The 15,959-nt window shown below is 38.0% G+C and overlaps 1 protein-coding gene across 1 annotated transcript in view; it reads left to right on the plus strand.

Annotated features, from left to right (window-relative positions):
* The window catches only part of DDI2 (DNA damage inducible 1 homolog 2), a 37,712-nt gene extending 24,186 nt beyond the window's left edge, over window positions 1-13,526 (plus strand). Inside the window, exons 6-8 of the mRNA XM_007950763.2 lie at window positions 1,535-1,663; window positions 11,402-11,505; window positions 13,329-13,526. Coding sequence (XP_007948954.2) covers window positions 1,535-1,663; window positions 11,402-11,505; window positions 13,329-13,526 — 431 coding nt within the window. The remainder of the gene's footprint in view (window positions 1-1,534; window positions 1,664-11,401; window positions 11,506-13,328) is intronic.
* Window positions 13,527-15,959: the final 2,433 nt, after the last annotated feature.

Here is a 15,959-nt window from a genome sequence, read left to right on the forward strand (position 1 = left end):
CTTCAGAAACCCAAGTAGGAGTTGCTATGAGTCGGGGACAACTTGATGGCACATAACAACAACAAAGTGGGGGGTTTAGTCAGAATGTTACAATTGGAAATAAATAGTGCAGCCAGGAGGAGGTGGAATCTGAAGCTGTGGCCGTGTGCTATGAAACTAATCTTACAAAGAGTGGGAGTCATTGAGGATTTTTGAGTAGATGAGTAAGTGACCAGAACAAGGTGATGTTTGAAGACTGAAGGCAATGATGGATCTGAAGAATTCTCTACCCTTAAAGGTCAGAACAGGAGCTCTGGTAGCATAGTGCCTAAGGCCCTTGACTGCTAACCAGAAGGCTGGAGGTTCAAAACCACCAGTCATTCCTCAGAAGGAAGGTTAGGCAGTCTACTTCCATAGTGATACCGCTTCAGAAACCCAAGGAGGGGTCGCCATGAGTCAGGTCCGACTTGACGGCACATAACAACAACGAAGGTCACAGCTGTTTCCTTACCTTAAATTATATTTTACCCACAGAGTAGTTTGGAAGCCAGAGAAATAATGTCCTAGAGTTTGAAATAAATGTTTGGATATGCTCAGTGAAAACTGCTAATTGTAAGGTAGTGATTAGTTTAGCATCTCCATCTGTAGATATACAGTGGTCATCGTTTGAGCTTTTGGGAGCTCCTTTCCAGATAGTTTTGCTTTCTATTGGTAAAGTTTTAAAATATCATTTAAATATTACATTGCAATAGAGTATTGTTCTGGTTGCCTAGTGCCACTCTGACAAGAATATATCACAAATGGGATGGCCTTAACAAACAGGAATTTATTCTCTTACAGTTTGGGAGGCTCGAGGTCCACGTTCAAAGTGCCAGGCTCTAGGGGCTGTGTGAAAGCCCCTTGACCTTGGGCTTCAGCTCTGCCTCTTGCTCCCGGCCCACTGAAGCTAGAGGCATTTCTTCACTGAGGCAGCTACTGGCTGCTGAGGCTAACAAGCCCAAGGTCGACAAACAAAATGGCACAGTCCCGATGTTACCAAACCACACAGCAGGCCATTAATTCAAGTCCACTGTAATTCCCAAGGCCAGCAGAGCATAACAGGCTGCTGAACAGTGACACGGCTACATGCAGGGTTCATGTGTGCTATAAGCTAGAGACTGTTTCCTAAGGCTTCTCCTTATATACAGGAAGCAGACCACATTCATAAGGCAGCTACTCAGCTGCTCACAGTAGATTCCACCATGGCTTACCAGTCTCATGGGGAATACTACATCCAGCTGCCCAGCCACTCAACCAGGCCCATCCAAGTTGACAAACAGACTTAACTACCACAAGTATCTTTCCCCCCAATGTCAGGTTTCCACATTGTTTGAGATCTCAACATGGAACTGAGAGTTGAATTAATTGGGGCAGGAAACCTGCTAGATAGGAATGATTTGACACCGACAGAAGCATGGGGTACACTTGCTTTTTGACTGTTCTTGGTGCTGTATTTGAAGTCTTAGCACAAATTTGGATTTTGTTTTTATTATCCAATGTTTCCCTCCCCCTCCAGGTGCCCAGATGACCATTATGAGCCAAGCTTGTGCCGAAAGGTGTAATATCATGAGACTGGTGGACCGTCGGTGGGCAGGGATTGCTAAAGGAGTGGGCACCCAGAAGATTATTGGAAGGGTACATCTAGGTGAGTGAAAGGCACTGGGAGTTAATGGTTTTTGATAAGGTAGTGGGGTTTTTTTTGTTTGAGTTTAGATTTCTTTTGAGTGCATACATCTGATCCAGCAAGCCTAATTTCTAGAAACTTTAAATCCAGTGTTCTGTCAAAATCACATGGTTAGCTCTTGGGCTGCTAACCCAAAGGTCAGCAGCTCCATCCCACCAGCTGCTCCACAGAAGAAAGCTGAGGCAAGGAATCTGCTTCCATAAAGATTCACATCCTTGGAAACCACATGGGGCAGTTCTATTCTGTACTAAAGGGTTGCTGTGAGTCGGAATCCACTCTGTGGCAGTGGGTTGGGTTTGGTTTGGGTTGGATCAGAGTCATATTTTACATATTTCAGCTGGTTACAGAAAACATTAGGCATTTCAATTTCCTGCTCCTTGAGTAATAATCCCTTTCAGCTATTTCAGCTGAATTCTTTTGGTATCCCTAACATGTTGTTTTTTTTTAATAATGTGACTGTGTAAGTATTATTGAGATATGAGCCATCTAATTCAGTATGATTGCCTTTCCTTTCTTGTCTAGTGTTCTTTTTTCTTGGAATTAGTTTTTGGTTTTTTTTTTTTTTAATTTTTTTTTTTGGTCATTTGATTTTCTATTATTCATTTCCAATCACTTGCCTGATTGTATACATCTGTTTTTGATAGATTAAACATATCGAGTATTCCATATATTTCATCTTAATGAAGACATTTCTTCCAGAACCTCTGATCTGCCTCAGCTTGGGCTAATGGCTCTAGGCTTGCTTCACAGCTGTCTTTTTAAAATCTCCCCCAACCATTATCCCAAGAATTCCTTTCACTTCTGCCTTGTTTAGGGTACTAATTACATGTCTTCCTCTTTCTTATTTTACTCCTCAGTTTACTGGCATGTGTGTTCCAGAAACTCCTGAGGAAGGTGCTTAAGAGTAAATTGAGACCTTACTAACAGAACATACCAAACCACCACACACATGCACACACACACCCTCCCCCCAGTCTACCAATCTGGCCAGGTTGGGAATCATTTTCCTTTGCAGCTTTGAAGTATTGCCCCGTAACTTCTTCATTGTCAGTGTTGCTGTGGAGAATCTAGGTGCTATTGTGATGGTTCATCTTTTGTATGAAAGACTGCTTTTCTGTCTCTGAAGCCGGTATGATCTCTCTTTGACCCTAGTATTTTGAAATTTCACAGTGATGCACTTCCTACAGTTCTCTTCATCTGCTGTCCTGGATACTTGGTGAAACTGTGTCCATCATTTTTGGAGACTGTCCGTGCATGATTCTGATAATGATTTCTCCCCGCTACTGGGCTGCTATTTAGATAGAGTAATCTCCAATCCTAGACTTACCCTTTAATCTTATTTTTTCCTTGCTTTAATTTTGTTCTGTTTGGTGTTTGTTTGCAAGATGATCTCAACTTTTGTGTTCCAGATTTTCTTTTCCATTTTGTGTTTGTCTTTCATTTTAGGTTTTTTTCTCAAGGTTCTGGTAACTTTGGCATCTGCTCATGTTGAAGAGTAGGTCACCAAAAGGCTTTTTGGACAGTTGCTTGAATGGGCAGCCATGTAGCTGTGGTCTTCACTGTAGAGTGATCTGGTAGGAACTGCAGAGAGAGAATAAGACTAGTAAACTTCAACTTCTCTCTGGTTTTCATTAAGGTGTTTGTTGTTGTGTCTATCTGCTTCCAAACCCACTTCCATTAGGAGAGCCTGTTTTACCCTTTTAGAAAAGTAAACTTTCAGTCTATTGCTGAGGTGGAGGTTAGTCACCTTGCTTAGCAGAGGGCAGGAGGAAAACACCAAGGTCTGTGTCAACATAGCTTTTCAACCAATCGTCCTGCTTTGGGCCCACCTCTTAGGAGTTCTGTGATTTAATTAGGTTGCTTCTCAATTTTCCTCACTGCCATCTGCTTTCTAGTTGCAAAATTTTGTTTTGTTTTCTGTTATTTTTGTCCTTGTGGACTTTTGCCTTAAAATAAGACAAAACATCTTTCTTGTCATTTCTTTGAAGTAAATGGAGATGGATATATGTGTTCAGTCTTTCAGTTCTAATCACAATCCTCATTTTCTTTTCTTTCACTATCCTCTTAATTAATACTCACTGTAGAGAATTTGAAGGTGCCCTGGTAGCACAGTGGTTAAGCCCTCAGCTGCTAACCAAAAGGTTAGTGGTTTGAACCCACCAGGTGCTTCCAGGAAAAAAGTGTGGTAGTCTGCTTCCATAAAGATTTGTTGTTGTTGTTATTTGCCATCAAGCCAGACCCGACTCATAGCGACCCCTCCTTGGGTTTCCGAGGCAGTATCACTATGGAAGTAGGTTGCCCAACCTTCCTTCCGAAGAGTGGCTGGTGGGTTTGAACCTCCAGCCTTCTGGTTAGCAGTCAGGTGCCTTAGGCACTATGCTACCAGAGCTCCTCCATAAACATTTACTGCCTTGGAAACATGATGGGGCAGGGCTACTTCATCCTGTAGGGTCACTGTGAGTTGGAATCGACTCAACAGCAGTGGGTAATAGTAGAGAATTTGGAAAGTACCAAAATGTGAGAAGAAACAAATGTACCTCACGTCTTTTCCATGCAGTGTAAATCATCCTCCATTAGCATTTGGGCATATCTCCTTCCAGTCTTTTTTGTGTGTATTTTTTAAATGTAAAAAGATGGTAATATGATGGATAGAATTTTATACTCCAAGTAACATTAACATATTCCCCTTCTCTGTACTACTTTGATAAACATCATTTAAGTTTAAATAAGTGCACAGTAATTTTTATATGGGTTTAACAGTCAACTTTTGGGATATGGTTTTAATCCCATATTTTGTCATTATAACATGGCAGTGAATTTATATGTACTTTTACGCACATTTTGATTTAGTCAAGATTTCTATATGTAAACTTAATGAGTCAAAGGTTGTGATTGCTTTAAGGCTCCCTGTATATTGCTAATGTGTACCAGTCTGTTTTCTCTAGTACTGAATGAATATTCATCTTAAAACCAAGACCAAACCAAATTTACTGCTGTCAAGTCAATTGCCATTCATAGCAACCCCTCCTTGGGTTTCTGAGGGAGTATTTCTATGGAAGTAGATTACCCAGTCTTCCTTCCGAGGAGTGGCTGGTGGATTTGAACCGCCAGGCTTCTGGTTAGCAGCCAAATGCCTTAGGCACTACACTACTAGAGCTCCCATGAATATTCATCTTATACATCCTTATATGATGATTGAGTATTACTAGGTCCTACCTTTAATTTATAAGTAAAAAAATGATTTTTTATTGTTTTAAGTTACTTTTCTATAATTATAAATGATTGTTTTTGTGCCTCTTTTTTTTTTTTTTTTTTTACATTTTTCTGCAAACAGATAACAAGTTTTGCCAGCATCATTTAATAAACAGACATTCTCTTCCCTATTTAGTGTATTAGGTGAAATTTATCCTCTTTTACTTGGGAAATATGGAAGATTTTGTCATTATTTTGGTGATCCTGCCTTTTGTGCCTCTTTTTTTTTTTTTTTTTGTAATATCAGGGCCTTTGTGTTTCTTCTTTTGGTTTATATAGACTAAAGATAGTTTAAATACCTTTGTCTCATACATTTTCACAGTCGGACATTGGGCAGGATACCACAAACTGGTTACTTCAGAGTCTTGTATCTCATAGTGTTCAGTGAGAGACAATAAGAGGAGCAAACATTTAAAAAAAGTACATGTCTAATAGCAACGAAGGAAGTGATAACACCATTCATAAACAAAATGAGCTCAGCACAGAAAATTATATGGAACAAAGAAATCAACACCACAAGAAAGCACATAACAAAATGACAGCAATAAATTCATACTTGTCGATAATTCTGACAAGAGACTTATCTCTAAAATTTATAGGAAACTCCAATACCTCAACAACAAAATGATTAACAGTCCAATTAAAAGTGGGCAGAAGACATGATTGGACACTTAACAGTCCAATTTAAAAATGAGCAGAAGACATGAATGGGCACTTCACCAAAGAGGATATTCAGGCAGTCAGCAAATACATGAAGAAATGCTCATGATCGTTAGCCATCAGAGAGATGCAAATCAAAACAACGTAAGATGCCATTTCATGCCAGCACTAATGGGAAAGTTCAGTAGCACAGAAAATAACAAATGCTGGTGAGGATGTAGAGGTACTGGGACTCTCATACACTGCTGGTGGGACTGTAAAATGATACAACCACTGTGGAAAACAATATGGTGATTCCTTAAAAAGCTGGAATTAGAAATACCATTTGACCCAGCAATTCCTTTACTAGGTATATATCCTAAAGAAGTGAGAACCAGGACAAGAACAGATATACGCACACCCATGTTCATCCGTAGCACTATTTGCAGTAGCAAAAAGATGGAAACAACCTATGTGCACATCAACAGAAGAATGGATAACCAAACTGTGATACATGCACAGAGTGGAATACTATGCAACCCTAAAGAATAATGTAGAATCTGCAAAATACCGTATAACATGGATGAACTTGGAGGACATGCTGAATGAAAGAAGTCAATCACAGATGGACATTAGTATTAGTTCATTATTGTAAAAAGTCAAGGAAAGGGTTATATTTGGAAGGGAACTTTCTTTTTTGGTTACCAGGGATGGGGGGGGACACTGCCCCCCCAAAAAATACATTGACCCATGTCACTTTAGTTTTGTATATTTTCCTGTACATAAATTATATTTCAATAAAATGCATTTAAAAAAAGTACATGTCCTTTGTGTCTTTGTGGATGGACAAGTGGTACTAATTTGCAACTTCGCAAAAAAACTAAACTAAAAGGAGAGCTATACCATGAATTAGAAGACTCAGTGTGTTAAAGATGGCAACTCTCCTACATTGATCTACAGAGTCAGTATAATACTGTCAAAATCCAAGCAAAGTATTTTTGTTTTGGATAGGACTTGATATGTGAATTTAAAGTTACATATTTAAAATTTTATTACAAAACTCTTGAATAACTTGCCCTTCCAGATAGCAAAACCAAAAGACCAGAACAGAAATAGACCTATGCTTATATGAACTCTAATAAATGAGAGCCCAGATCTTACAAAGCAGTGGGAAAAGTCTTAGGCAATGGTACTAGAACAACTGGTTATATTGGAAGAAATAAATTGGAAGTTGGACTCTGCCTCACATTACACACTAAGTCAAATCAAAGTAGATTTTTAGACCTAGATGTAAAAAAAAGACACATTCAAAGCTTTTAGAAGAAAATATGGAAGAATATCTTAGATAGGGAAAGGGTTTTTTGAAGGAAATGATTGATAAACTCAACCACATTAAGACTAACAACTTTTCATCAAAAGTAAAGAGAATAAACAAACACAAACTGGGAAAGGAAATTATAACAGAGAACTGATTCATACTCAGAATATACACGTTTGTGTGTGTAGATATCCTGCAACTCGGTAAGAAAGACAGTATAAAAATTTACAGAAACACTTGGAACACTTGAAAGCAATATCATTAATAAATAGATAAAAAGTTGCTTAACCTTACTGCTAATCAAATAAAAATTAAATACCATATTTTTATGTACTGTAAGAACATCCATATGTATAATAGAGCTAATGGGACAACATTGTGATAAACTTCTTCCCCATAGCCAAACACTCTAAGGGAAAGAGTCACTGGGCCCACAGGCCCATGGTTATGGGGGACATCAAGTTCAGTTGGCATAACATACTACCAAAGAAGTTGTTTTTCATCCTACTTTGGTGAGTAGCAACCAGGGTCTTAAAAGCTTGCAAGCAGCCATCTAAGATGCAACAATTGGTCTCTGCTCATCCAGAGCAAAGAAGAATGAAGAAAACCAAAGATACATGGAAATAGTCCGAGAGACTAGCAGACCATGTAAATGTCCGCTTCCCGGACCATGTAAACCTTTGCCTCCCTGACTGTGAGACTAGAACTAGATGGTACCTGGCTACAACCACTCAGAAAGGGATCAGTGTAAGAGTTCTGAATAGAGTGAAAGAAAAATGTGGAACAAAACTCAGAATTTTAAAAAAGGTCAGGCTTTCTGATCTGATGATGTTGTTGTTGTTGTCTGCCGTCGAGTCGGCCCCGACTCATAGCGACCCCTCCTTGGGTTTCCGAGGCAGTATCACTACGGAAGTAGGATTGCCCAACCTTCCTTCCGAGGAGCGGCTGGTGGGTTTGAACTGCCAGCCGTCTGGTTAGCAGGCAAGTGTCTTAGCCACTATGCTACCAGATCATTCTGATCTGATAGAGACTGGTAAAACCACTCAAACTATGACCCCTAGTTACCCTTTGGGCCTGGAATTGAACTCAACTCCTGAGGCTTCCAGCCAAACAATAGACAGGTGAACATTTATGCCAGATGGATACAATCCTTAGAACAATCAATCAAGGGCGATTAGAAGGGCAGTATTTGTGCAGGGAGATAGCTGGGGGCGGGGCAGGAATGCATAGGAAAGAAGGACATAGGGAAGATAACCACAGGGAGGAAGTGGAGAGAAAGCTGTTACATTGTGTGAATTACAGTAAGTGTCATGAAACAAAATATATATGAACTGTTGTATGGAAAATGAATTTGCTCTGTAAATTTGAACCCAAATCACAATAAATAAAATACCAGATTAGCAAAGATTTTAAATCTAGTAGGTGAGAATGTGGAGCAGTTGGAAGTCTCATGTTGTTGTTAAATGCCATTGAGTCAGTTTCAACTCATAGCATCCTGATGTACAATAGAAGGAAACTGCCAGGTACTGTATCATCCTCAGAGTTGTTGCCATGTTTGAGCCCATTGTTGTAGCCACTGTGTCAATCAGTCTCATGGGGGGTCTTCCTCTCTTTTGTTGACCAGGCATGATGCCATTCTCCTGGGACTGGTCCCTCTTGATAACATGTCCAAAGTATGTGGCACAAAGTCTTGCCATCCTCACTTTTAACACTTTGAAGAGGTCTTTTGCAGCAGACTTGACAAGTGCAATACATCATTTGATTTCTTGACTGCAACTTCCATGGGTCTTGATTATGGATTCAAGTAAAATGAAATCCTTGACAACTTCAATATTTTCTCCACTTACCATGATACTGCTCTTATGCACTGCTAGAAACATTCTGGAAAATATTCAACATCACCCATCATGTTGTTGTTGTTGTTACGTGCCCTCGAGTCGGACCCAACTCATAGTGATCCCTCCTTGGGTTTCTGAGGCAGTATCACTACGGAAGTAGATTGCCCCATCTTCCTTCTGAGGAGTGGCTGGTGGGTTTGAACCACTAGCCTTCTGGTTAGTACTACGCTACCAGAGCTCTTGTCATAGTTGAGCATAATATACCTGACCCTCTGTGATTCTACTTCCTAGAATATACCTTAAAGAAACTGGTAAGACATGCCAGGAAACGTGTCAAGGATGTTTGTGGTAATACTACGTATGATGGAATAAATTGGAAGCAACCTGTAAATCCAATTGTAATAGAATGAATAACTCGATTATATATTAGACATTACAGTATTTGAAGGGATGGTTTAAAGTGAAAGAAATATGTTGTTGTTAGGTGTCATCAAGTCACCTCGAACTCATATCAACCCTATGAGCAACAGAATGAAAGATTGCCTGCCTGGTCCTGGGCCATCTTCACAATCTTCACTATGCTTGAGCCCAACGTTGCAGCCACTTGTCAGTCCATTCTTGTTGAGGGTTTTCCCTTTTTCAGTAACCACCTTTACCAAGCATGATTTCCTTTTCCAGCGACTAGTCTTCTGACAACATGATCAAGGTAGGTGAGACAAAGTCTGGCCATTATTGCTTCCAAGGAGTATTCCAGCAGTACTTCTTCCAAGATAGAGTTGTTCTCTTTTGACAGTCCATGGTATTTTCAGTATTCTTCACCAAAACCACAATTCAAATGTATCAATTCTTCTGTCATCTTCTTATTCATTGTCCAGCTTTCACATGCATATGAGATGATTGGGAAAATCATAGCTTGGGTCAGGTGCACCTTAGCCTTCAAATTGACATCCTTGGTCTTTAATACTTTAAAGAGATCTTTTGCAGCAGATTTCCGTAATACAGTACATCATGTAATTGCTTGACTGCTGCTTCTATGGACATGGATTGTGGATTCAAGTAAAATGAAATCCCTGACAACTTCTGTCTTTTTTCCATTTATCATGATGTTGTTTATTGGTCCATTTGTCAAGATTTTTGGTTTATTTAATTGAGGTATAAATCCATAGTAAAGTTGTAGTCTTTGATCTCCATCAGTAAGTACTTTAATTCTTACACATTTTCAGCAGAGTCATCTGCATATCACATGTTGTTAAAGTATCTTCCTCCAGTCCTGATGACACGTTCTTCATATAGTCCAGCTTCTTGGATTATTTGCTCAGCATACAGATTGAATAAATAAGGTGAAAGGATACAACCCAGACTCACACCTTTTCCTGATTTTAAACCCTGCAGTATTCCCTTGTGTTCAAATGACTGCCTCTTGGTCTACGTACAGGTTCCTCATGGGCACAGTTAAGTGTTCTAGAATTCCCATTCTTTGCAGTGTTATCCATAATTTTTTATGATCCATACAGTCAAATGTCTTTGCATAATCAATAAAACACAGGTAAACATCTTTCTGATACTCTTCACTTTCAGGAAAGATCCATGTGACATCAGCAATTATACTCTTCATTCCACATCCTCTTCTGAATCCAGCTTTAATTTCTAGCAGTTTCCTTCCTGTTGATGTATTGCTGCAACTGTTTTTGCAGTTTTACTTGCGTGCAATATTAATGATATTGTTTGATTATCTCCATATTCTGTTGGAAAGAAATTATAGTCACATGCATCTCTAGGGATATATTCCAAAATTTTTTTTTGCAGAAAAGAAGAAAATCATAATTCAGAAACACAAAATTGAACACATTTGTTGTTTAGAAATACATAACAAAACTGGGAATAAATATTTTTTAAAACAGAAATCGGGATAGTTGAGCAGAGACAGAATAAGCTGCAATCAGGGTGTACAGGGAGTTAATAACTTACTATTTTTTAAACAGAGTCTAGATTCCATGGGTGGTTTTTTTTTATTATACTTTAAGCTGTACATGTATTTATAAGATATGTGTCTTCTGTTTGTAATGTATATTTAATAAGACAAAGTAATTTTTTAAAATACTATATAAAAAGTAAGAAAAGTAATTGACTAAAGAGGCAAGAGAGGAGATTCCATGCAGACACAGACCTTGCGGTTGGCCCTGGTTTGGCAGATAGAAGTTTGATTATAATAGAGTTTATAAAAGATTATTAAAAAGTTTTCTCTTTGGAGTTAATTTAAAAGGTTTAAGTTCTCTTTTAGTAAACCCTTTTGTAAGTGTATAGAAAGTAAGTGGTCGATACTGGAGGACTTGGGTTTTGTTTTTTTTTTTTTAATCCTGTAATGCCTACTTTCCTTACTAGTTGATTATGTTTCCTAATGGCATCATGGGTCGGTCAAGCCAGGCATTCTGGATAGTTGTCCTACCAGATCCACTTTATGAGCTGGTGTCTTCATTGGCTTTTAAACTGGTGGGTGATTGATCTAGCTGGAGTTTCATACTTACTCCTCACCTGTGTGCATGCTTTGCCTTTGGCAGGAAATAAGGCGCAGAATGATAAATTTTCAGAACTGCCTGGGTGGAGTTCTTGTAGCAGAGATCAGTAACCTCTTCTCTTCTTCATGTGCTTTAGCTCAGGTTCAGATTGAAGGAGATTTTCTGGCGTGTTCCTTCTCTATACTTGAGGAACAGCCTATGGACATGCTTCTGGGGCTGGATATGCTTAAACGACATCAGGTAATTAAGGGCATCACTTTCTTTTTATATCTGTTTTTCATATGTTGTATGGTTATTGTTGCATCATTTCTGTTGGGTGTGTATACCAGAGAACTAAGAAGCATGACTTCAAACACGGAGAAATTCTTAACTGATGATGTCATCCAAGGATTGGAATAATGTGTCAGTAGAAATAGAATCTGTTTTTATACCCTCTTTCTGTGAATTTATCAAATCTTGCCATCTACTTTGAGATCATAACAGACAGCTAATTTTTAGATTCTCATTAGATCTCAGGTAGTTTTCTGATGGATTTGCGGGCACAATGATAATTTGACTGCAAGTGTAAATTTAGTAAATCCTCTATAATCCTTAAATACTGCTCAAACAGTATTTGGGAAACAGACCTTTAAGATTAAGGAAGGTGTACATGTGATGTTGGGAATGAGAATGTATATTTAGCACAGGGAGAATACTTTAGAAATATATTAGCAGTGATATTTACATATCTACTCTGCAGGCTAATAATAAAAGTTACACCACCCTCATTGAAGAAAGCGTTCACTAGGTGATAACATTTTTTTTACTACAGAATTTCCTATCTGGTCAGCATTTTTATATCACATTACTTACTTTTAAGGAGCACTGGTGGTGTAGTGAGTAAGCATTTGGCTGCTAACCAAAAGGTTGCTGATTCCAACCCACCAGCTGCTTCATAAGAGAGAGATGAGATAGTCAGCTTCCATAAAGATTTACAGCCTTGGAAACACTCTGGGGCAGTTCTACTCTGTCATTAGGGGCACTATTAGTTGGAATCGACTAGGTACATTAATATACTTTAAAAATTTTTTAAATGTTAAATTCCTATGAAAGAGCATGCATTGCTATTCTAATCAAAGTACAGCATTTTAAATAGAAGAGATGTATAAATATATGTATAAATAGAACTTAATTTGTTAACATGACACTTTATTTCCCTGTGGGATTATTTAGTTGTGATACAGACCAGCAGTCTCCAACTTTTATCAATATAAACCATATATGTGTACAACTACCATATAAAGTAATTATAAAACTACACAAGATGAGGGCTAGCATAAATATGAAATAAAGAGTACTATTTCTAGAGATGGCCTTGCACCTCTACCACTTTTGAAACCACTGGTATAGAGTGAGGGGTGGTGGTGTTTGTTTTTTTTAACAATTTATTTTTGAGAATATATACAGCAAAAACGTAACACCAGTTTAAGTTTCTACTTGTACGTTTCAATAACATTGATTGCGTTCTTTGTGTTGTACAACCATTCTCACTCTCCTTTTCTGAGTTGTTCCTCCATTAACATAAGTTTACTGTCCACTTAAGGTTCCTATCTAATTTTTCGAGTTGCTGTTGTCAGTTTGATCCCGAGAAGATAGATCTTAAAAGAGCATATGATACAGAGTTTTAAGCTGTACTTTATAGAACTGAAAGGTGAGATTGTATATTTAGTGTGGTCTCGATTTTGTAAAAAGTCATTTGTATGCTTATAAAAGGTGGGGCTGCTGATTATGCTTGCTGTTTTTCCAGATTTTATACAATGAACATCCATTACGTCATAATTGGAAAGAAATAATTTCTTAACACAAAAAATATTTGTTAAAGACAAATAAATGTAAACTATAATCCTGTACAGCTTATTCTAGTATAAACTTTAAATATATATATTTTTTAATTCTAAATTAAAGAAGTTTCTTGAACCATCTCAGTCCTTGTTGATTTGCTCTTTGTGAATCAAATTCAGGATCCTAATTTTTCTGCATGGAGTTTATCTGCTGTCCTTATCCTTTGCTTTTTTCCTTCTAAGTGTTCCATTGACCTCAAGAAAAATGTACTCGTGATCGGCACCACAGGCTCCCAGACCACCTTCCTTCCTGAGGGAGAGCTGCCAGAGTGTGCCAGATTGGCATATGGGGCTGGGCGAGAGGACCTGCGGCCAGAGGAGATTGCAGACCAAGAATTAGCAGAAGCCCTTCAAAAATCTGTAGAGGATGCAGGTATTTAGAAAGATCAAGCTTTTGAATAATACCCATGTCATCGTAGGTAAGCCAGGGAAAGACAAGCTTCAGAGGATAGGGACCTTTCCAGTTTGTCGTCAGTCTCATTGTCCAGTAGTAGATGTGTTTGTTGTTTGTCCTCTTACTTCTTCCTCCCATCTCTCAGTATGGAAAGAAAAACTCCACATTTCAACAGATTAAGAAACAACAATCTGAAGCTAAGATTAATTGGGGATTTATTTGCTTAGTTACATTATTGTAGGCTTCCTAAAAATCATGTCTTTCTTTTCCCCCCTTAAAGAAAATTATAACAGTAAGCAGGTAACTTCTTTTTGAGATGAGCAGTATTTCTGTGAATCTTTTCTTTCCTTTTCTTAGGTTCATTTATTTGGAAGTATAACATTGTCCCTTGTGACTGAGCAGCCCTCACCTTTTTCTTTTTCACTGAAAGAGCTGCCACCAAAGACAGTAGTATCAACAATGAGAAGAGTAATTCAACATTGATTAGAATATAGTGTTACTGTTATTACTAAGTTCAATGGTCCCTATTAGAGCAGCATAAACTGTGGAAATCAAGGTACCTAATAGTTTTTTCTAAGATTAAAGTTATAGCCTGTTTAAAGACTGAGCCAAGTTTTCTGGATAAAATAGATAACAGTTTTACTGAAATCCCATCTCTGTGAACAATTTCTCCCCCATCTGTTATAGATCAGTGACTCTCATATGCATTTTCCAGAAGCTGGAAAGAATTAACTTTAAAGTTTGGGTTATTTTAAAGTCTTGAGCTGGGATTATTCATCAGTGTGACTAATATCACACATTGCTTTTTCTGGGACAGTAAGATGTATTTTGTCTTTTTCCTAAAGAACAAAAGCAATATAATACAAGCTATCCAGTAGTCTTCAGACCAGAGAACTAGATGGTTCAAAATATTATCAGGCTGGTCTGTTAGAGAATAGTAGAACCCCTGAGACTATGGCCCTTACACATCCTTCAAACCTAGAACTGAACCTACTCCCAGAGGTCATCTTTCAGCCAAACAATAGGCCTGTAAAGTGAACAGGAAGATTTGTGAAAAACATGCTTCTGAGAACAGTCAACCATATGAGACCAGAAGAGCAACATTTGCCCCAAAACAGCTCAGAAGTCAGGAAGGGCCAAGAAAAAAGGACAAGTGGAAATGGGGAACCCAGGGCAGAAGTGGGACGAGTACTGCTATATGGAGGGGATTGCAGCTAATGTCACAAAACAAAATGTATATGGAGATTGTTGAATGGAATACTAATTTGCTATGGAAAGTTTCACCTGAACCACAATAAAATGTTCGGAGGTGGGGGGGACATAAACTTAAAATGAGCAGCCAGGTTTTGGCTTTGTTTGTCGTTTGAGAACCTCCGGAGGTCTGTCCTCGAGGCTTTTTCGAATGGGTGTGGAAGCAGATGGAGTTTTCTAAGCTGGTCTTGTTCAGAATCTATTCTACCACCTTCTGGTTCAGTTTTACTTAAAAAGTACAGTTTGGGATGTGACTTAAGTATTTTGTGAGAAGGGGAGAATTCTGACCAACCAGATAGGGAGATACTAAATGAATAGCTTACCCCCAAGGTAAGTGCGAATGAGTTTGACCTTGCTGCTTACAAGATTTTGCCTTTTTTTTTTTTTTCCCCTTCTAATTTGTCATGTTAGTCATAATACTGTATTAACATTTTGTGAAATTTCTGTTTTTTCTTGCAGTCTTGGTATTTTTATTTAAGAAACCCCAGCTAATAGTAATGTTTTCTAATCTTCTAACAGTTACCTACTTTGGGTAATTACCTTTTTTAATAAAAACATTCAGGAGATTAAAGTAGATACTGGCTCAATATAGGGAGTATGTCAGTTTTAGAAAAGTTTTAAAAGAAGTGACTTTTACCCATGTGACCTTGTGTTACTGATATGTTTGGCTTGTGCTAATTTGTATATTGGAAGTAGTGAAATAATTTATAATATGTCCTATTTGCTTGGAACATTGACTTCCCAATATCATAAAAATTAAAATTCTGAACGTAAAAGGTTAAAGGTATTTTGCTAAAAGCTGCTTTGCTGGTGGATACTTCACACCAAAGGATCTTTATCTTTTCTATCAATTGAAAAATAATTCAGAAAAGGAACTTTTTTCTGATGTGTTTTTTGAAAACTGTTTAAAAGATAAAGATGATAAGTCAGGATAGAATTCAATCAGGTTTGGTTTATTTTCTTCTGAAAATAAACCTGAAGAAAGAAATTTGGGGAATGACTGCTATATGTGTTCACTTTATGCCATGGAAAGGTTTTTGTATCATGTAATTCCACCTGATGATAAGTCTACTTGTGTTGCTTTCTTATCTGTCTCATGTGTTTGCCCATGAATTCTCTGTGTAGGTGTGTAAAATTTCTTTCCCAGTTCTATTGAAAATCTGTTAAAG

This window comes from Orycteropus afer, unplaced genomic scaffold (genome assembly GCF_000298275.1).
Source record: "Orycteropus afer afer isolate SDZICR_OR568_19922 unplaced genomic scaffold, OryAfe1.0 scaffold00288, whole genome shotgun sequence".
Taxonomy (NCBI): Eukaryota; Metazoa; Chordata; class Mammalia; order Tubulidentata; family Orycteropodidae; genus Orycteropus; species Orycteropus afer.